Raw genomic sequence first — 22,410 nt, forward strand, 5'->3', positions numbered from 1 at the left:
TTCGAAAATATTTTTTTTGTTTTACAATGCATCCCTATAACTGATGTTAAGCATGGAAACAGGCCTATATTTTTATTCAAGAAAAATTAGGCTGTCCCTGTACTATTTTGTTGTGGTAATACATTGAAGGCCTCTAAATTAAATAATAAATAGCCAATAAATAACATATCATCAAAATAATAAATGTGTGCGACAACTGATATGGGCGCATTATAATAAACGGAATCATGTAGAACTCTATTGACAATTTATATGATCATAAACTCAACAACTTTCCTTAGAATAGTAGGCTGCATGGAATCAGTTTTCAAAACTATGTAAATCAGTGGCATTCCGGGTGGAATTGTTTCTTAGTCAATTTAGCAAGTAAACATTGTAAGCAAGGCCATCCCATCGCCGACTCAGAGTAGAATACATTTTGTGGGTGAGTTCTCGTGCTCAAAGCAACATTACAGACTAAACTTCTGAGCTCTGTAAATCATCTCGTAAAACACATAATTGAATCGGCTATCTATTGACAACAAGTGAGCAAACTTTGCGGATACATTTCAGATCAGAATAATATCATATTATCTAGAATAACTTACCGACTCCGTCTTCCGACTTGAGAACCATTTTCGGTCTAGTAGGCTATTCCAAATGAGTGGGCGCTTCAAAGTTTTCACCGCTCACCTTGCGGATCCGAAACCAATGCGATTTAAACTGTCAATTGAATAACTTTTACTATTATGTACTGGAATCACGTCTATAAAACACGATAGATGATGGGTTGCTATTCAAAGGAAGGGAGTTAGCAGTTGAAGGGAGTGGTTTCGAGTACTTTGACCAGCCAATCTGTTTCTGCGCAGCAGTGACTCTAGTCGGGGAGAGGCGCGGCAAATGGCGCGCTCGTCACGTCCAGTATAGCTTCATACGCAGTTTAATCACAGAGTTTCTAAACCCAGAGGCGCAACACCGCGAATCTTCCGGGAACGTTCGTGAAACAGCCCAAGCAGACCAGGCCGGGTTTGGGGGTTTGAGAAGTCAATGAGTGAAAAATGATTCCTTAGTTGTTAATTTTCTTGAAATCTAAAGGCACAACCTAGATGCGAGCAATATATTAAGTAACTGAACATTTTATTACTTCAACCTCGTGAAAGTGAGATACTGACACGTTTTCATTTTTGTGAAACACAACTTTATATCGAAGGAGTGCCTTTGATTTGACGGCATGCACATGCGCAGTTCGGCGCGAGACGACCGTTAGACCCGATTACGCGTTTGTGGGCATCAGTTTAGCAAGCCAACGTCGCCATGACTTCGCTTACAAGTGTGAACGGTGATTTCTATTGGAGAAGCAATTTCTCACTATCTTTATATTGTACTGTCATTGGTATAATATGGCTCGCCAGTTTGTAGTCCTAAAACCCGGAAATGAGATACCTCTTGTTCGTTCAGCCATCAGGGAAAAATGAATGGCGAAAGAATAGTTCTTTTTGGATAAACGCCAAAAATAAGGTCTGGGGTTAATACAGGTTTAGGAGATCTTATAAGTTTTGTTTTATGAGATAATATCAGTCAGTTAACATGACCTTTATGAATTATGAAGCCTTTGTGTTTTTTTTATTACATAAATGCTTAAAAATTCACAAAAAGTGAAGTTAGCTAATGAAGATTATCTCATAGAACAAAACGTATAAGATCTCCGAAGCCTGTGTTTACCACAGACCTTATTTTCGGTGTTTATCCAAAAATCCTACATTCATTTTCCCATAGGCTTTGTCCAACAAACCATGGAGGAGATAGTCCCTACAAAAAGAAGGCATTACTATTTCTCTCTATTCCAACCTGTTGCCTTGGGCTGCCTGATATGTGAGCTCAGTTTCACAAGCACACACACCCTGCTGTTGTTGGGAGGAAAACAGGCAGCAGAGTTGAGTGGTGGTGGGGGCAGGGAAAGTGATTTACACACTGATAGTGCAGTACATTGCTAATCTGTGCAATATTGCTGCCTGCAACACTCCACCACATCCGTCAGACTCAAATGGGAGGTGTGTGTGTGGTCACATAGGCCTACTTCAGAATTCAGAATACTGCAACTCTACCTCAGAATCCAATGAGACAGTAAACAGGAACACAAACTATCTGGGACTCGAATGGAAAGTAAATAAATCACTTTTTCATTTTTAGCCTACTTATAATGTAGGCCTTTGCTTGTAGCAGTATTATGCCAAAGAGAGATACAAAAACATACAGTATTTAAAGAATATTTTTGGAAGTTAAATTAGTAAATGAAACTAGTAAATTCAAGAGGTTAATGGGCACAGACACCGGCCTCAAATTGTCTGACCCTAAAAAAAATGGGCCAGTGTGACTAAATACCCGGGCCGATTTCTGGTCCCAGTCCGCCCCTGGAATAGGCCCTATGCTGTGATTCACATTTCATCATAGGTTCACTGACAGTCAGCCGATACTATAGGCTAATTAGTCTTACAAATAGTTGAACAGAGACCTCTATTCCACCTTACTGGTTCTGCCATGACACGGTTCGGTTGCACAACACATTCTACAACACTAATGCAACTTTCTGTAACACTTGGGTGTGATTCTTTACTCCTGTATATGCATATAGGGTATGCACCTTTATAATGCCTTTATAATAGTTTGTATCTCTCTACACTGCTGTTATTTAGTCAGGATGATTATGATAAAGGGGTCATACATGCTTATTACAAGTCTCATAATGCATTAAACCTGTTTCCTACTGTTGGGTAACTGTTCTTGTAGCAATATTGGTAAGAAGAAGTCCTCTCTGTGGCAGCATTTTCTCTTTAGCTCCACAGAGGTTTACTGCGCTTGGAGCGGTCAGCTGACATCTTCACTAAACATCAATACTATACTGTGTTAATTCTGGTAAAGATGAGCAAGACTTGTGTCACAACACTAGCACGTCTGCGGCACTGCAATTAGTGAGTCAGATATGGTATGAAGATGTCCTTGCCTGTTTAAACACTAAGCCCAAGAGAAGGAATGCTGTTTGAGCAGTCTTGGGAGGCGGGTAAGTGGGAGAGAGGGAATGACAGGTAGACTCTCTCCCAATTCGTCTTCTTGCCTCCTTCTTAAACCACATTGGAGGAAAATATTAAAGGTCCCTCCCCTCGGACCTTCTCCTCCAATGCGAGGTAAGGAGAGGATGCAAAGAGTCAAGGGAAGACAACTTGGGAAAGAGCCATCTACTTTCTCCTTATTGCTTCTCTCTGGTCTGACCAACTGGGAGAGATGGTGTGAAGAAGATGTTGGTCCCATCCTGAAACAACCCCTAGAAACTAGTGGAAATCTGGAAGAAGGTCTAGGCTTACATGGCTCAGAGTAGGCCTAGAAGCAATACAGTAAATGTCCTACCAAGTCTATCAGAGGACAAGGCGGAGCTACCACACTGCTTATATTGGTCTGATCCTTTCAGATCTACAGAAGTGTCTATGGGCCCTAGGCCCAGGGGTAGGGGCTAGGGGGTAGGGGGTAGGGGATGCCATTTTCTCTTCAGCATCTCAGTTTGAGAATAAGCGTCAACAGTGAAGAGGCGACTCCGGGATGCTGACCTTCTAGGCAGAGTTGCAAAGAAAAAGCCATATCTCAGACTGGCCAATAAAAATAAAAGATTAAGATGGGCAGTCTGAGATATGGCTTTTTCTTTGCAACTCTGCCTAGAAGGTCAGCATCCCAGAGTCGCCTCTTCACTGTTGACGTTGAGACTGGTGTTTTGCGGGTACTATTTAATGAAGCTGCCAGTTGAGGACCTGTGAGGCGCCTGTTTCTCAAACTAGACACTCTAATGTATTTGTCCTCTTGCTCAGTTGTGCACCGGGGCCTCCCACTCCTCTTTCTATTCTGGTTAGAGCAAGTTTGCGCTGTTCTGTGAAGGGAGTAGTACACAGCGTTGTACGAGATCTTCAGTTTCTTGGCAATTTCTCGCATGGAATAGCCTTCATTTATCAGAACAAGAATAGACTGACGAGTTACAGAAGAAAGTTATTTGTTTCTGGCCATTTTGAGCCTGTAATCGAACCCACAATTGCTGATGTTCCAGATACTCAACTAGTCTCAAGAAGGTCAGTTTTATTGCTTCTTTAATCAGCACAACAGTTTTCAGCTGTGCTAACATAATTGGAAAAGTGCTAATTGCTAATGATCAATTCACCTTTTAAAATGATAAACTTGGAGTAGCAAACACAACGTGCCATTGGAACACAGGACTGATGGTTGCTGATAATGGGCGTCTGTACGCCTATGTAGGTATTCCATAGAAAATCAGCCGTTTCCAGCTACAATAGCCATTTACAACATAAAAAATGTCTACACTGTATTTCTGATCAATTTGATGTTATTTTAATGGACAAGAAATGTGCTTTTCTTTAGAAAAAAATGACATTTCTAAGTGACCCCAAACCTTTGAACGGTAGTGTATACTGAGTTCCGCCTGAAACAAAACATAATTTTCTAGTATGACTTTACTTGTAAATGACTTGTGAAGCATCTAGGAATGCTATAACGCATTTAGAAGTTGTTGTTCGTTTAAAGTCTGACCAAATACCACCTTTGTCCCATTGTCCCACGTTGGTCACCACTAGGCCACAGTATGGGAATCCTCCTTTGGGGAATATTCACTGAATTCCCCTGTTGTGCTCCCAAATGCCAACTTGAGATAGACATGATGACAATGTACTACTCTGTGTGCGGTTGTTGACCGGTTCGAACAATGATCCAATTCACTGTAAGCAGTTCACCCCTCAAGCCCTGCATAAACCCGAAGACAAGTGATAGGAAAAGACCCCTTACCTTATTCATACCAAAATGCACTGGGGTTCTGACATGCTTAACAGTAGGCAAAACTGCAAATATGTTGCGCTCATACTCTTCCTCTCCTTGATCCACATTAACGGATGCAAAGATGATGCTTCAGTAAATCTGATGTAAACTGGATGTTTATGTAAATATTATGTAAATGTCACGCTTGCTGATAGAGTGTAAAGAAAGGTCTTTGTTCTTGGACATTAAATCACGCAACTGCTTAACGTTCTAAATAAGCAGGAAATAATTCCAATACTGAAAAGGTCATATTCAATTATGTTCTCTCAATGATGTACAACTGTAAAGCTTCTTTGTCTAAAAACATTCTAAGTATCTTAATGACGTTGTTTTGTGGTTGAAAACTGGTTGAGAAGACATCATATAACCAAATTACAACCAACTAGTAACAACGTACAGTGGGGAGAACAAGTATTTGATACACTGCCGATTTTGCAGGTTTTCCTACTTACAAAGCATGTAGAGGTCTGTAATTTTTATCATAGGTACACGTCAACTGTGAGAGACGGAATCCAGAAAATCACATTGTATGATTTGTAAGTAATTAATTTGCATTTTATTGCATGACATAAGTATTTGATACATCAGAAAAGCAGAACTTAATATTTGGTACAGAAACCTTTGTTTGCAATTACAGAGATCATACGTTTCCTGTAGGTCTTGACCAGGTCCTTCAGGTTTCGTGGCTGTCGCTGGGCAATACGGACTTTCAGCTCTCTCCAAAGATGTTCTATTGGGTTCAGGTCTGAAGACTGGCTAGGCCACTCCAGGACCTTGAGATGCTTCTTTTATTTATTTATTTATTTTATTTTTTTTGGGGGGGGGGGTGGATCAGCTTAATATTGCAGATAGATTGTATCTTCTATCAATGTAATTGTCTGCATCACTTCCAATCCCCCATGTTTTTTTATATATATACTCCCCTTTATTACTTTTCAACCCCGCCATCCTTTCCCTACTTGGAGTTAATTAGTGAACAACAATGCCCAGGCCTCTACTTCCGGTCTATACTTACTATCTACACCTTATGGACACAGTTAATTTTACAATAATTCTATTATATATATATATATATATATATATATATATATATATATATATATATATATATATATATATTTTTTTTTTTGCTCCTGAACTTCTTCTACTCTCAACCTCTCCGATCATTTTCATGATGTCCATCCGGTTTGCTTCTATATGCCATATCTTTCTAACTGTGCTCTTTCCCAAAAGCTCCCAACATACAACCTATATACTTATTATGGACATAGTATGCTTACATTATTAGCTATCTTTGTTATTATTTGTTGTTATTTGTTATTAGTCCCATCCTTCAACTCTATTCAATACCTCCCATCTATCTCTTAACACCATCCATATAGGATTTCTATTTGCCATATATATTTCAACCGTACTGTGATGTTTTACAAAAGTTCTGAACCTTTCTATTCTCATTGCTTCTACAGATTGTGAATTAAAAATAAATGTTTTTGCTAAAAGTATTATTATATTATTGATCGATTGACTATGACTTTTCAGATCACCCAGTAATGCTATCTGCAAGGTTAGCTCCAGGTAAATATTGCAATCCTTTAGCCATTCCTGGACCTGTGTCCAAAAACAAGCTACAAATGGACAGAACCAAAACAAATGATCTAATGATTCTGTCTCTTCACAGCAAAATCTGCAGAGCTGTGAAGATTGTATCCCCCATATAAATAACATTCTATTGGTAGCAAGAATTTTATATAATAATTTAAATTGAAAGATTCTAATTTTTGAATCCGGTGTCGTTTTGCGTGTCAGTTCATAAACACTGTGCCATGGGATCGGTACGTCAAAAATCTCTTCCCAACTATTTTGCAATCTATATGGGACGGCTGTCAATCCTTTGGTCCTTAAGTGAAACTGATATACTTTTTTATTTATCACAGTTTTCCTTAACCAATTATGTTCTTTAATGCAAGGCCGACAGACAAGTTCCTTACTTTCTCCCCCTTCCACTTTCCTCTTCCACTTTTGCGGTAAGGCTGCAATTATTTGGTTGTAATTTTGGGTAGAGCAGACATTTCCATATGTTTTTGTTAGCTGCATGTGCGACATAACTCCACCAGTTCTACCGATGATATCATTTACGAAGATTATACCTTTTTTAAACCTTCTGTCAAAAAATAAAGGTTTTTTGTCAATTAGTATATTTGAATTTAACCACAATATTTGTTGCATTATTTGTTCTGTCGTTTCTGGAGGATTAAATTGAAATTGCAACCAACTTTCTATGGCTTGCTTTAGAAATAGTGATATTTGGGAGATGATTTCCTTTTCAAATAACTGCAAATGAGTTGTTGTAATCTGAATAAAGGGAAAAAGGCCTTTCTTGAACATTGGGTGAGACAATCTTACTAATTTGCTTGAGAACCAGTTCGGGTTTAAGTATAACTTTTTTATGACTGAAGCTTTTAGTGATAGGTCTAACGCTTCAATATTTAATAATTTCTGTCCTCCGAATTAATATTCATTATATAAATATGCCCTTTTAATTTTGTCTGGCTTGCCGTTCCAAATAAAATGGAATATTTTTTTCTCATATAATTTAAAAAACTGTTCGCTAGGCGTAGGCAAGACCATAAGCAAATAGGTAAACTGGGATAATACTAAAGAGTTAATCAGGGTGATTTTTCCACAAATTGACAGGTATTTTCCTGTCCATGGTAGTAAGATCTTATCTATTTTTCCTAACTTTCTATTAAAATGTATTGAAGTGAGATCATTTATTTCCTTTGGGATATGTATTCAGAGTATATCCACATCACCATCAGACCATTTTATTGGTAAACTACATGGTAATGTAAAAATTGTATTTTTTAGTGATCCAATACGTAATATAGTACATTTGTCATAATTTGGTTGTAATCCAGAGAGGTTAGAAAATGTATCTAGATCCTCTATGAGACTGTGGAGGGATTCTAGTTGTGGATTTAAAAGAAAATATGAATCATCAGCGTACAATGACACCTTTGTTTTTAAGCCCTGGATTTCTAATCCTCTGATATTATTATTGGATCTGATTTTAATAGCTAACATCTCGATGGCCACAATAAATAGATATGCCAATAGTGGACAACCTTGTTTCACTCCTCTTGACAGTTTAAAACTTTCGGAGAAATAGCCATTATTTACTATTTTACACCTAGGGTTACTATACATGATTTTGACCCATTTTATAAGAGATTCTCCAAAATTGAAATGCTCCAGGCATTTACAGTGGGGAGAACAAGTATTTGATACACTGCCGATTTTGAAGGTTTTCCTACTTACAAAGCATGTAGAGGTCTGTAATTTTTATCATAGGTACACTTCAACTGTGAGAGACGGAATCTAAAACAAAAATCCAGAAAATCACATTGTATGATTTTTAAGTAATTCATTTGCCTTTTATTGCATGACATAAGTATTTGATCACCTACCAACCAGTAAGAATTCCGGCTCTCACAGACCTGTTAGTTTTTCTTTAAGAAGCCCTCCTGTTCTCCACTCATTACCTGTATTAACTGCACCTGTTTGAACTCATTACCTGTATAAAAGACACCTGTCCACACACTCAATCAAACAGTCTCCAACCTCTCCACAATGGCCAAGACCAGAGAGCTGTGTAAGGACATCAGGGATAAAATTGTAGACCTGCTCAAGGCTGGGATGGGCTACTGGACAATATGCAATCAGCTTGGTGAGAAGGCAACAACTGTTGGCGCAATTATTAGAAAATGGAAGAAGTTCAAGATGACGGTCAATCACCCTCGGTCTGGGGCTCCATGCAAGATCTCACCTCGTGGGGCATCAATGATCATGAGGAAGGTGAGGGATCAGCCCAGAACTACACGGCAGGACCTGGTCAATGACCTGAAGAGAGCTGGGACCACAGTCTCAAAGAAAACCATTAGTAACACACTACGTCGTCATGGATTAAAATCCTGCAGCGCACGCAAGGTCCCCCCTGCTCAAGCCAGCGCATGTCCAGGCCCATCTGAAGTTTGCCAATGACCATCTGGATGATCCAGAGGAGGAATGGGAGAAGGTCATGTGGTCTGATGAGACAAAAATAGAGCTTTTTGGTCTAAACTCCACTCGCCGTGTTTGGAGGAAGAAGAAGGATGAGTACAACCCCAAGAACACCATCCCAACCGTGAAGCATGGAGGTGGAAACATCATTCTTTGGGGATGCTTTTCTGCAAAGGGGACAGGACGACTGCACCGTATTGAGGGGAGGATGGATGGGGCCATGTATCGCGATATCTTGGCCAACAACCTCCTTCCCTCAGTAAGAGCATTGAAGATGGGTCGTGGCTGGGTCTTCCAGCATGACAACGACCCGAAACACACAGCCAGGGCAACTAAGGAGTGGCTCCGTAAGAATGTCATGCAATAAAAGGCAAATTAATTACTTAAAAATCATACAATGTGATTTTCTGGATTTTTGTTTTAGTGTACCTATGATAAAAAATTACAGACCTCTACATGCTTTGTGTAAGTAGGAAAACCTGTAAAATCGGCAGTGTATCAAATACTTGTTCTCCCCACTGTATTTATCATGAGAAGATAAACACATCATGGGACATACAGTTGAAGTCGGAAGTTTACATACACTTAGGTTGGAGTAATTAAAACTCGTTTTTCAACCACTCCACACATTTCTTGTTAACAAACTATAGTTTTGGCAAGTCGGTTAGGACATATACTTTGTGCATGACACAAGTAATTTTTCCAACAATTGTTTACAGACAGATTATATCACTTATAATTCACTGTATCACAATTCCAGTGGGTCAGACGTTTACATACACTAAGTTGACTGTGCCTTTAAACAGCTTGGAAAATTCCAGAAAATGATGTCATGGCTTTAGAAGCTTCTGATAGGCTAATTGACATCATTTGAGTCAATTGGAGGTGTACCTGTGAATGTATTTCAAGGCCTACCTTCAAACTCAGTGTCTCTTTGCTTGACATCATTGGGAAATCAAAAGAAATCAGCCAAGTCCTCTGAATTTTTTTTGTAGACCTCCAAAAGTCTGGTTCATCCTTGGCAGCAATTTCCAAACACCTGAAGGTACCACGTTCATCTGTACAAACAATAGTACACAAGTATAAACACCATGGGACCACGCAGCCGTCATACCGCTCAGGAAGGAGACGCATTCTGTCTCCTAGAGATTAACGTACTTTGGTGCGAAAAGTGTAAATCAATCCCAGAACAACAGCAAAGGACCCTGTGAAGATGCTGGAGGAAACAGGTACAAAATTATCTATATCTAAAGTAAAACTAGTCCTATATTGACATAACCTGAAAGGCCGCTCAGCAAGGAAGAAGGCACTGCTCCAAAACCGCCATAAAAAAGCCAGACTACAGTTTGCAACTGCACATGGGGACAAAGATCATACTTTTTGGAGAAATGTCCTCTGGTCTGATGAAACATTTACATTTACATTTTCGTCATTTAGCAGACGCTCTTATCCAGAGCGACATACAAATTGGTGCATTCACCTTATGATAGCCAGTGGGACAACCACTTTACAATATATATATATATATATTATTATCATTTTTAATTTTTGTTTCTTTCTTTTTTTGGGGGGGGGTGGGGTAAGGGGGGGGGTAGAATGATTACTTTATCCTATCCCAGGTATTCCTTAAAGAGGTGGGGTTTCAAGTGTCTCCGGAAGGTGGTGAGTGACTCTGCTGTCCTGGCGTCGTGAGGGAGCTTGTTCCACCATTGGGGTGCCAGAGCAGCGAACAGTTTTGACTGGGCTGAGCGGGAACTGTGCTTCCGCAGAGGTAGTGGGGCCAGCAGGCCAGAGGTGGATGAACGCAATGCCCTCGTTTGGGTGTAGGAACTGATCAGAGCCTGAAGGTACGGAGGTGCCGTTCCCCTTACAGCTCCGTAGGCAAGCACCATGGTCTTGTAGCAGATGCGAGCTTCAACTGGAAGCCAGTGGAGTGTGCGGAGGAGCGGGGTGACGTGAGAGAATTTGGGAAGGTTGAACACCAGACGGGCTGCGGCGTTCTGGATGAGTTGTAGGGGTTTAATGGCACAGGCAGGGAGCCCAACCAACAGCGAGTTTCAGTAATCCAGACGGGAGATGACAAGTGCCTGGATTAGGACCTGTGCCGCTTCCTGTGTAAGGCAGGGTCGTCCTCTGCGAATGTTGTAGAGCATGAACCTACAGGATCGGGTCACCGCCTTGATGTTAGCGGAGAACGACAGGGTGTTGTCCAGGGTCACGCCAAGGCTCTTTGCACTCTGGGAGGAGGACACAACGGAGTTGTCAACCGTGATTGCGAGATCATGGAACGGGCAGTCCTTCCCCGGGAGGAAGAGAAGCTCCGTCTTGCCGAGATTCAGCTTGAGGTGGTGATCCGTCATCCACACTGATATGTCTGCCAAACATGCAGAGATGCGATTCACCACCTGGTTATCAGAAGGGGGAAAGGAGAAGATTAATTGTGTGTCGTCTGCGTAGCAATGATAGGAGAGGCCATGTGAGGATATGACAGAGCCAAGTGACTTGGTGTATAGCGAGAATAGGAGAGGGCCTAGAACTGATCCCTGGGGGACACCAGCGGTGAGAGCACGTGGTGCGGAGACAGATTCTCGCCACGCCACCTGGTAGGAGCGACCTGTCAGGTAGGACGCAATCCAAGAGTGAGCCGCGCCGGAGATGCCCAACTCGGAGAGGGTGGAGAGGAGGATCTGATGGTTCACAGTATCAAAGGCAGCAGATAGGTCTAGAAGGACGAGAGCAGAGGAGAGAGAGTTAGCTTTAGCAGTGCGGAGAGCCTCTGTGACACAGAGAAGAGCAGTCTCAGTTGAATGACCAGTCTTGAAACCTGACTGGTTTGGATCAAGAAGGTCATTCTGAGAGAGATAGCAAGAGAGTTGGCTAAAGACGGCACGCTCAAGAGTTTTGGAGAGAAAAGAAAGAAGGGATACTGGTCTGTAGTTGTTGACATCGGAGGGATCGAGTGTAGGTTTTTTGAGAAGGGGTGCAACTCTCGCTCTCTTGAAGACGGAAGGGACATAGCCAGCGGTCAAGGATGAGTTGATGAGCGAGGTGAGGTAAGGGAGAAGGTCTCCGGAAATGGTCTGGAGAAGAGAGGAGGGGATAGGGTCAAGCGGGCAGGTTGTTGGGCGGCCGGCCATCACAAGTCGCAAGATTTCATCTGGAGAGAGAGCGGAGAAAGAAGTCAAAGCATAGGGTAGGGCAGTGTGAGCAGGACCAGCGGTGTCATTTGACTTAACAAATGAGGATCGGATGTCGTCAACCTTCTTTTCAAAATGGTTGACGAAGTCATCCACAGAGAGGGAGGAGGGGGGAGGAGGATTCAGCAGGGAGGAGAAGGTGGCAAAGAGCTTCCTAGGGTTAGAGGCAGATGCTTGGAATTTAGAGTGGTAGAAAGTGGCTTTAGCAGCCGAAACAGAGGAAGAAAATATAGAGAGGAGGGAGTGAAAAGATACCAGGTCCGCAGGGAGTCTAGTTTTCCTCCATTTCCGCTCGAATGCCCGGAGCCCTGTTCTGTGAGCTCGCAATGAGTCGTCAAGCCACGGAGCAGGAGGGGAGGACCGAGCCGGCCGGGAGGATAGGGGACATAGAGAGTCAAAGGATGCAGAAAGGGAGGAGAGGAGGGTTGAGGAGGCAGAATCAGGAGATTGGAGGGAGAAGGATTGAGCAGAGGGAAGAGATGATAGGATGGAAGAGGAGAGAGTAGCGGGAGAGAGAGAGCGAAGGTTGCGACGGCGCATTACCATCTGAGTAGGGGCAGAGTGAGTAGTGTTGGAGGAGAGCGAGAGAGAAAAGGATACAAAGTAGTGGTCGGAGACTTGGAGGGGAGTTGCAATGAGATTAGTAGAAGAACAGCATCTAGTAAAGATGAGGTCAAGGGTATTGCCTGCCTTGTGAATAGGGGGGGACGGTGAGAGGGTGAGGTCAAAATAGGAGAGTGGAAAGAAGGAGGCAGAGAGAAATGAGTCAAAGGTAGACGTAGGGACGTTAAAGTCACCCAGAACTGTAAGGGGTGAGCCATCCTCAGGAAAGGAACTTATCAAGGCGTCAAGCTAATTGATGAACTCTCCAAGGGAACCTGGAGAGCGATAAATGATAAGGATGTTAAGCTTGAATGGGCTAGTGACTGTGACAGCATGGAATTCAAATGAGGAGATAGACAGATGGGTCAGGGGAGAAAGAGAGAATGTCCACTTAGGAGAGATGAGGATTCCTGTGCCACCACCCCGCTGACCAGATGCTCTCGGGGTATGCGAGAACACATGGTCAGACGAGGAGAGAGCAGTAGGAGTAGCAGTGTCAGCAATACTTATTTCCCTCATTAAAATGCAAATCAATTTATAACATTTCTGACATGCGTTTTTCTGGATTTTTTTGTTGTTATTCTGTCTCTCACTGTTCAAATAAACCTACCATTAAAATTATAGACTGATAATTTCTTTGTCAGTGGGCAAACGTACAAAATCAGCAGGGGACCAAATACTTTTTTCCCTCATTGTATCTACTGAAGTTCTAGACATAATGTATAGTGTTCCATAGCTACAGCTGGATTTAAAAACACAGAAAATACAAAGCAATACATTTAAACACAGCCCTATACACAACAACAGTGGAAAACTCCCAGAGATACACGTTCACTTGGATATAGGCTACTATTGCTGCTACTGCACATTAGCCTCATAAATCCAGACAGTGTTACACACATTCACAATCTCGCATTGTGAAAAAGCATTTGAGGGTGAAATGTGTATCAGGCCAGTGGATTACAGGGTTTTGTGTGAGTAATGGGGCTGAGCCAACATGCAGGCCATTGTTCTCATGTTAGACTAGAGAGAGGCACCGTGCAGGTCTGTCTTAACTCCTAATATAACAGGTCTGGCTTCATAAGCCTGCCCTGTCTGAGGGATCTCTGTCCGTGTGGACATACAGCGCACACTGACTAACTGAGCTGAGCTGGCCATCATGAGAAAACCCACATCACATCACATGGTACGTGTGTGGACGCTCAAGGAAGAAATGGAATAAACCCCAAACCTCTCCTTGAGTAATAAACCCCAAACCTCCCCATTGTCCTCAGCTAGTCCCCAGCCAGTTCCACAGTACAAGCGCGCACCTGATTCAACTGGTAAAAGTATCATCAACCCTTTATCTGGTCAGAACAAGCAGACCTATATTTAACTGGTTAAAATAATCATCATGCCCTTGATTACTTGATTCAGGTGTGATTGTACTGGAATCAGAAGTATCATGTCCATAGGGGGACAGGCCTCAGGACTCAACACCCTGGCTTCAAAGGGAGCAAGGCCACTCTCTGACATTTATAATATATCCAGCATAGGACCCATAGGGCTCTGGTCTAAAGTAGTGCACTATTTAGGGAATAGGGTGCCATTTTCGGGACGCAGCCATAGTATTTTCTCATGCAGCTGAGGTGGTGTGGAAGTCAAGTCTCCATGGTGATATATTTATATACTCTCTGACAATGTGCCTGGCCCTGTTGCAATTCGTCCGAAATCACAAGGGTTTTTGTGCAGAGTACAGTGTGGTTCACAAGGACACATCGTATAATGGCTTGGAACATTGTGATTGAGTTTGACACAAGCCCAAGGTGCCAAGGAGTTGGCAGTACCACTGGACCAATCTAAACAAGGCTTACAAAGCTTACTGACACACTAAAATGGGTTAACATTAAACCCACTAAAAATACCCAGCCCTTTTAACCTTGCCCAAAAATCCCAAATGGTAAGACTGGCCTCTTCAGGACATTTGTATGTATTACAGTTTCCCAGGCCAACGTAACGGGAAAATCTAAATAAAGATGATATTGCCTCATCCAAGAGTAGCACAAATTATGATGAAAGATAGCACATTAATAAAACTATTGAGACAGTCCCCATGGAGAATATGGAGTTGTTTACCTAATTGTCTCATATTGTTTTATTTTCTAAACGTTTATTTCCTTTCCCACCAGGCACTGCACTATCCTTTGGTGTGTGTGTGTGTGTGTGTGTGTGTGTGTGTGTGTGTGTGTGTGTGTGTGTGTGTGTGTGTGTGTGTGTGTGTGTGTGTGGACATGTTTAACTATACGTGTCAAAAGTCCCCACAAGTATAGAATAGTAAACAAACAAAGATTTGACTAACTGGGGACATTTTGTTGTTCCCCACAAGGTCAAATGCTATTTCTAAGGGGTTTAGAGTTAAGGTTAGAATTAATGTTAGGGTTAGGAGCTAGGGTTAGTTTAAGGGTTAGGGTTAGGAGCTAGGGTTAGGTTTTGGGTTAGGTTTAAGGTTAGGTTTAAGGTTAGGGAAAATCTGATTTTGAATGGGACTCAATTGTGTGTCCCCACAAGCTTAGTTGTACAAGACTGTGTGTGTGTGTGTGCGTACATGTGTGTTGTGACAGACTCTACTTTAAGCATCACAAGCCCAAATCCTAGAGTACTATATATACTGTAGAAAGCGCAGAATGATTATGAAGAAACTCAAGTACCATTGATCTGTACCAGTATTCCCCCAGTCCCACTGTTGAAGTGAGGCCATTTCAACCAGATGCTATGATTATCCATTGATGGCTATGGTTCATGGTGAGGATTAGAGAGTGTGGTAATATTTTTTAGAGAGTATTATTTAGAGAGTATTATTGCAAGATAATGAGTCCTGTGGTGTTCTTATTAGGAGCCTGGAGCAGTGTGGTCTATGGTGATGTCAAAACACTGAACTGCTGCCCACTCATAAACACATCAACACACATACAGAGATGTGAACACACACACACACACACATACATACACACATACACAAGGGCTCCAGTGTGTGACTGATGACAGCCTTTGGCTGATTTCCAAATGGCACCCTATTCCCTACACAGGCCAGATCTCTATGGGTCAAAAGTAGTGCACTAAATATGGAATATAGAATGCCATTTATATTCCCGCAGCAGGGAGCGTGAAATACAGGCCTCCTGACTAGACAGGAGTGCTGCTGGAGCCCAGCCTGGGACAAGACACTCATTCTACATTCCCCTGCTGTAGGCCACAGGGATATACAGTCATCTAACATGGGCCAAGACAATATAAATCACTTATATACAGTCCATTCGGAAAGTATTCAGATCCCTTGACTTTTTCAACGAAATAAAACGTGACAGCCTTATTCTAAAACTGATTATTATAATATATTTTTTCATCAATCTACACACAATACCCCATAATGACAAAGCAAAAACAGGATTTTAGAAATGTTAGCAAATGTATTAAAAATAAAAACATAAATATCAATTTACATAAGTATTCAGACCCTTTACTCAGTACTTTGTTGAAGCACCTTTGGCAGCGATTACAGCCTCGAGTCATCTTGGGTATGACGCTACAAGCTTGGCACACCTGTATTTGGGTAGTTTCTCCCATTCTTCTCTGCAGATCCTCTCTAGCTCTGTCAGGTTGGATGGGGAGTGTCGCTGCACAGCTATTTTCAGGTCTCTCCAGAGATGTTCGATCGGGTTCAAGTCCGGGCTTAGGGTCGTTGTCCTGTTGGAAGGTGAACCTTCCCCCCAGTCTGAGGTCATGAGCGCTCTGGAGCAGGTTTTCATCAAGGATCTCTCTGTACTTTGCTCAGTTCATCTTTCCCTCGATCCTAACTAGTCTCCCAGTCCCTGCCGCTGAAAAACATCCCCAGAGCATGATGCTGCCACCACCATGCTTCACCGTAGGGATGGTGTCAGGTTTCCTCCAGACATGACACTTGGCATTCAGGCCAAAGAGTTTAATCTTGGTTTCATCAGACCAGAGAATCTTGTTTCTCATGATCTGAGAGTCCTTTAGGTGCCTTTTGGCAAACTGCAAGCGGGCTGTCATGTGCCTTTTACTGAGGAGTGGCTTCTGTCTGGCCACTCTACCATAAAGGCCTGATTGGTGGAGTGCTGCAGAGATTCTTGTCCTTCTGGAAGGTTCTCCCATCTCCACAGAGGAACTCTGGAGCTCTGTCAGAGTGACCATCGGGTTCTTGGTCATCTCCCTGACCAAGGCCCTTCTCCCCCGATTGCTCAGTTTGGCCAGGCGGCGAGCTCTAGGAAGAGTCTTGGTGGTTCCAAACTTCTTCAATTTAAGAATGATGGAGGCCACTGTTTTCTTGGGGACCTTCAATGCTGCAGACATTTTTTGGTACCCTTCCCCAGATCTGTGCCTTGACACAATCCTGTCTCAGAGGCTCTAGGGACAATTCCTTCGACCTCATGGCTTGGGTTTTACTCTGACACCTTGACTAACCTGTACATTGACTTGGTACCGGTACCCCCTGTATATAGCCTCTATTGTTTTCTTAACTCGTATTTTTCTTAAAACTGTATTGTTGGTTAAGGGCTTGTAAGTAAGCATATCACGGTAAGGTCTACACCTGTTGTATTCGGCGCATGTGACAATTAAAATTTGATTTGATTTGATTTGACATGCACTGTCAACTGTGACACCTTATATAGACAGATGTGTTCCTTTCCAAATCATGTCCAATCAATTGAATTTACCATAGGTGGACTCCAATGAAGTTGTAGAAACATCTCAAGGATGATCAATTGAAACAGGATGCACCTGAGCTCAATTTCAAGTCTCATAGCAAAGGGTCTGAATAATTATGTAAAAATAATTGTTTATACATTTGCAAAAATATCGGAAAAAAAACTGTTTTCGCTTTGTCATTATGGGGTATTGTGTGTAGATTGATGAGGACATTTTTTTTATATAATCAATTTTAGAATAAGGCTGTAACGTAACAAAATGTGAAAAAAGTCAAGGGGTCTGAATACTTTCCGAATGCACTGTATCAGTCATGTTGCCTTAGGAATTCACAGAAGACATCTTACAATGGTTACCTGTTCTGTCTCGACCCATAGTTAGATTCATCGTGCTGTCTCTCCCATCTTTTACATAAAATACATTAAATGCCTGACTGCTTCATGGCTACCAATCTGAGTGATATACATGACAGCTCCATGGGTAACGTTACCAGTCTGAGTGGTAGACATGACTGCTCCATGGGTAACGTTACCAGTCTGAGTGGTAGACATGACTGCTCCATGGGTAACGTTACCAGTCTGAGTGATAGACATGACTGCTCCATGGGTAACGTTACCAGTCTGAGTGATAGACATGACTGCTCTATGAGTAACGTAACCAGTCTGAGTGATAGATATGACTGCTCCATGGGTAACGTTACCAGTCTGAGTGATAGACATGACTGCTCCATGGGTAACGTTACCAGTCTGAGTGATAGACATGACTGCTCCATGGGTAACGTTACCAGTCTGAGTGATATACATGACTGCTCCATGGGTAACGTTACCAGTCTGAGTGATAGACATGACTGCTCTATGAGTAACGTAACCAGTCTGAGTGATAGACATGAAAGCAATGTATCAGGCTAAAGAGGACTCATATGTTTAAATAATGGGCCAATTTCCTTCTCTTTACCTATGTTAGGAAGGAGGTATTTACACCCATTGACCCTCACTAGACCAGGTAGCCATCACTGTCTCTGTATGACTGGATCAAACCAGCAGCCAAGCCTCTGTGTGCTCACTCCTTTCATTCCACCCAGAGAGAAATGTGAGGCATATGGAGATTGGACAAAAGGAGCTGCAACAAACAGACATACATACAGACAGGCAGACAGGTGGGCTGTACTTTTGAAAAGCCAGAGCTTTGTGCATTCCATGTGCTTCTGTTTGGATTCCCACATTCAAGTCTCTTTGAAGTGCCTGACAGACAGTCTGGTGTCTCTGTCTGGCTCAGCATTAGATACATTCACTTCTCTACATTACCAGCAACGGATTCCCCACTTTTACCAACTAGGCGGCAAATGTCACTAAAATACATCCAAATGGTGTTTATTTCAGTAGACCTGGTCTTGCTGTCACTGCAGTGCACAGGGCCTGGTCTTGCACTGTGCACATTTATGTACAGTGAGGGAAAAAAGTATTTGATCTCCTGCTGATTTTGTACGTTTTCCCACTGACAAAGAAATGATCAGTCTATAATTTTAATGGTAGGTTTATTTGAACAGTGAGAGACAGAATAACAACAAAAAAATCCAGAAAAACGCATGTCAAAAATGTTATAAATTGATTTGCATTTTAATGAGGGAAATAAGTATTTGACCCTCTCTCAATCAGAAAGATTTCTGGCTCCCAGGTGTCTTTTATACAGGTAACGAGCTGAGATTAGGAGCACACTCTTAAAGGGAGTGCTCCTAATTTCAGCTTGTTACCTGTATAAAAGACACCTGTCCACAGAAGCAATCAATCAATCAGATTTCAAACTCTCCACCATGGCCAAGACCAAAGAGCGCTCCAAGGATGTCAGGGACAAGATTGTAGACCTACACAAGGCTGGAATGGGCTACAAGACCATCGCCAAGCAGCTTGGAGAGAAGGTGACAACAGTTGGTGCGATTATTCGCAAATGGAAGAAACACAAAAGACCTGTCAATCTCCCTCGGCCTGGGGCTCCATGCAAGATCTCACCTCGTGGAGTTGCAATGATCATGAGAACGGTGAGGAATCAGCCCAGAACTACATGGGAGGATCTTGTCAATGATCTCAAGGCAGCTGGGACCATAGTCACCAAGAAAACAATTGGTAACACACTACGCCGTGAAGGACTGAAATCCTGCAGCGCCCGCAAGGTCCCCCTTCTCAAGAAAGCACATATACAGGGCTGTTTGAAGTTTGCCAATGAACATCTGAATGATTCAGAGGTCAGATGAGACCAAAATCGAGCTCTTTGGCATCAACTCAACTCGCCGTGTTTGGAGGAGGAGGAATGCTGCCTATGACCCCAAGAACACCATCCCCACCGTCAAACATGGAGTTGGAAACATTATGCTTTGGGGGTGTTTTTCTGCTAAGGGGACAGGACAACTTCACCGCATCAAAGGGACGATGGACGGGGCCTTGTACCGTCAAATCTTGGGTGAGAACCTCCTTCCCTCAGCCAGGGCATTGAAAATGGGTCATGGATGGGTATTCCAGCATGACAATGACCCAAAACACACGGCCAAGGCAACAAAGGAGTGGCTCAAGAAGAAGCACATTAAGGTCCTGGAGTGGCCTAGCCAGTCTCCAGACCTTAATCCCATAGAAAATCTGTGGAGGGAGCTGAAGGTTCGAGTTGCCAAACGTCAGGCTCGAAACCTTAATGACTTGGAGAAGATCTGCAAAGAGGAGTGGGGCAAAATCCCTCCTGAGATGTATGCAAACCTGGTGGCCAACTACAAGAAACGTCTGACCTCTGTGATTGCCAACAAGGGTTTTGCCACCAAGTACTAAGTCATGTTTTGCAGAGGGGTCAAATACTTATTTTCCTCATTAAAATGGAAATCAATTTATAACATTTTTGACATGCGTTTTTCTGGATTTTGTTGCTGTTATTCTGTCTCTCACTGTTCAAATAAACCTACCATTAAAATGATAGACTGATCATGTCTTTGTCAGTGGGCAAACGCACAAAATCAGCAGGGGATCAAATACTTTTTTCCCTCACTGTACCATTGATGAACCATTGATGAATTGCAGAACCAACACATACTTGGATGCAGTCCAAAACCAAACTCAGGCAATACAATCAAAGCAACATGGCATATCAACTGTATACAAGACAGACAGTAGATATGATGCTAATCATCATAAGGGCTTAATGGAGGAATCAATTATCTGATTCTAATCATAAGGGCTTCGTGGAGGAATCAAATATATTATTCTAATCATCATAGGGCCTTCATAGAGGAATCAAATATATGATTCTAATCATCATAGGGGCTTCATGGAGGAATCATATATATGATTTTAATCATCATAGGGCCTTCATAAAGGAATCAAATATATGATTCTAATCATCATAGGGGCTTCATGGAGGAATCAAATATATGATTTTAATCATCATAGGGCCTTCATAAAGGAATCAAATATATGATTCTATTCATCATATACCTATAATACTATCATACAGTATCATACAGTAGCCAAATGCTAACATAATAATAATATGCCATTTAGCAGACGCTTTTATCCAAAGCGACTTACAGTCATGTGTGCATACATTTTTACATATGGGTGGTCCCAGGGATCGAACCCACTACCCTGGCGTTACAAGCGCCATGCTCTACCAATTGAGCTACAGGGGACCAACTACAAGCACAAAAAGAGTGAAAATAAGGCCACATGTAAAAATGGGTGAACCTCCTCTTCAAGACTGGGAGATTCAAAAAATACTACCAGCTTGAGCCTCTGTTACTATTCAAATTTTGTGGATTTACAATGTATAGAAAGCCATCAAAAAGGAAATAAATCAAAACAAAGATTAATTATCGTTTAAAACGTGCTCACATTCTTGCTGATAACACTTGGGTCTGATGAATTGTATAATTGTTCATACATCCAAAGGCATAGAATTCTATTTGTGTCTTATGTCGGACAGGGGGAGCTATTCCAAGTCTGAATGTTGTTACACCTGTGACCTCCCTTCTCAAAGCACCACTAAGTATTTTACACCATGTGGTTCCATCCCAATTGATTTCCATTTTAATGAGGGAAATAAGTATTTGACCCCTCTGCAAAACATGACTTAGTACTTGGTGGCAAAACCCTTGTTGGCAATCACAGAGGTCAGACGTTTCTTGTAGTTGGCCACCAGGTTTGCACACATCTCAGGAGGGATTTTGTTCCACTCCTCTTTGCAGATCTTCTCCAAGTCATTACGGTTTCGAGGCTGACGTTTGGCAACTCGAACCTTCAGCTCCCTCCACAGATTTTCTATGGGATTAAGGTCTGGAGACTGGCTAGGCCACTCCAGGACCTTAATGTGCTTCTTCTTGAGCCACTCCTTTGTTGCCTTGGCCGTGTGTTTTGGGTCATTGTCATGCTGGAATACCCATCCACGACACATTTTCAATGCCCTGGCTGAGGGAAGGAGGTTCTCACCCAAGATTTGACGGTACATGGTCCCGTCCATCGTCCCTTTGATGCGGTGAAGTTGTCCTGTCCCCTTAGCAGAAAAACACCCCCAAAGCATAATGTTTCCACCTCCATGTTTGACGGTGGGGATGGTGTTCTTGGGGTCATAGGCAGCATTCCTCCTCCTCCAAACACGGCGAGTTGAGTTGATGCCAAAGAGCTCGATTTTGGTCTCATCTGCCCACAACACTTTCACCCAGATCTCCTCTGAATCATTCAGATGTTCATTGGCAAACTTCAAACAGCCCTGTATATGTGCTTTCTTGAGCAGGGGGACCTTGCGGGCGCTGCAGGATTTCAGTCCTTCACGGCGTAGTGTGTTACCAATTGTTTTCTTTGAGACTGTGGTCCGAGCTCTCTTCAGGTCATTGACCAGGTCCTGCCGTGTAGTTCTGGGCTGATCCCTCACCTTCCTCATGATCATTGCAACTCCACGAGGTGAGATCTTGCATGGAGCCCCAGGCCGAGGGAGATTGACAGGTCTTTTGTGTTTCTTCCATTTGCGAATA

General features: G+C 42.4%; 1 protein-coding gene across 3 annotated transcripts in view; it reads right to left on the minus strand.

The window, feature by feature from the left end:
• Window positions 1-22,410, minus strand: part of LOC121568703 (cytohesin-1) — a 99,215-nt gene that overhangs the window by 45,799 nt on the left and 31,006 nt on the right. The window contains exon 1 of one of the 3 annotated variants that reach the window (XM_041879098.2): window positions 588-864. The exons of the other annotated variants lie outside the window; for them this stretch is intronic. Coding sequence (XP_041735032.1) covers window positions 588-615 — 28 coding nt within the window. The 5' untranslated portion in view covers window positions 616-864. Of the gene's footprint in view, window positions 1-587; window positions 865-22,410 lie in introns of those variants that run through there. 3 annotated transcript variants of the gene reach the window in all.

Source organism: Coregonus clupeaformis, unplaced genomic scaffold, assembly GCF_020615455.1.
Source record: "Coregonus clupeaformis isolate EN_2021a unplaced genomic scaffold, ASM2061545v1 scaf0164, whole genome shotgun sequence".
Lineage (NCBI taxonomy): Eukaryota > Metazoa > Chordata > Actinopteri > Salmoniformes > Salmonidae > Coregonus > Coregonus clupeaformis.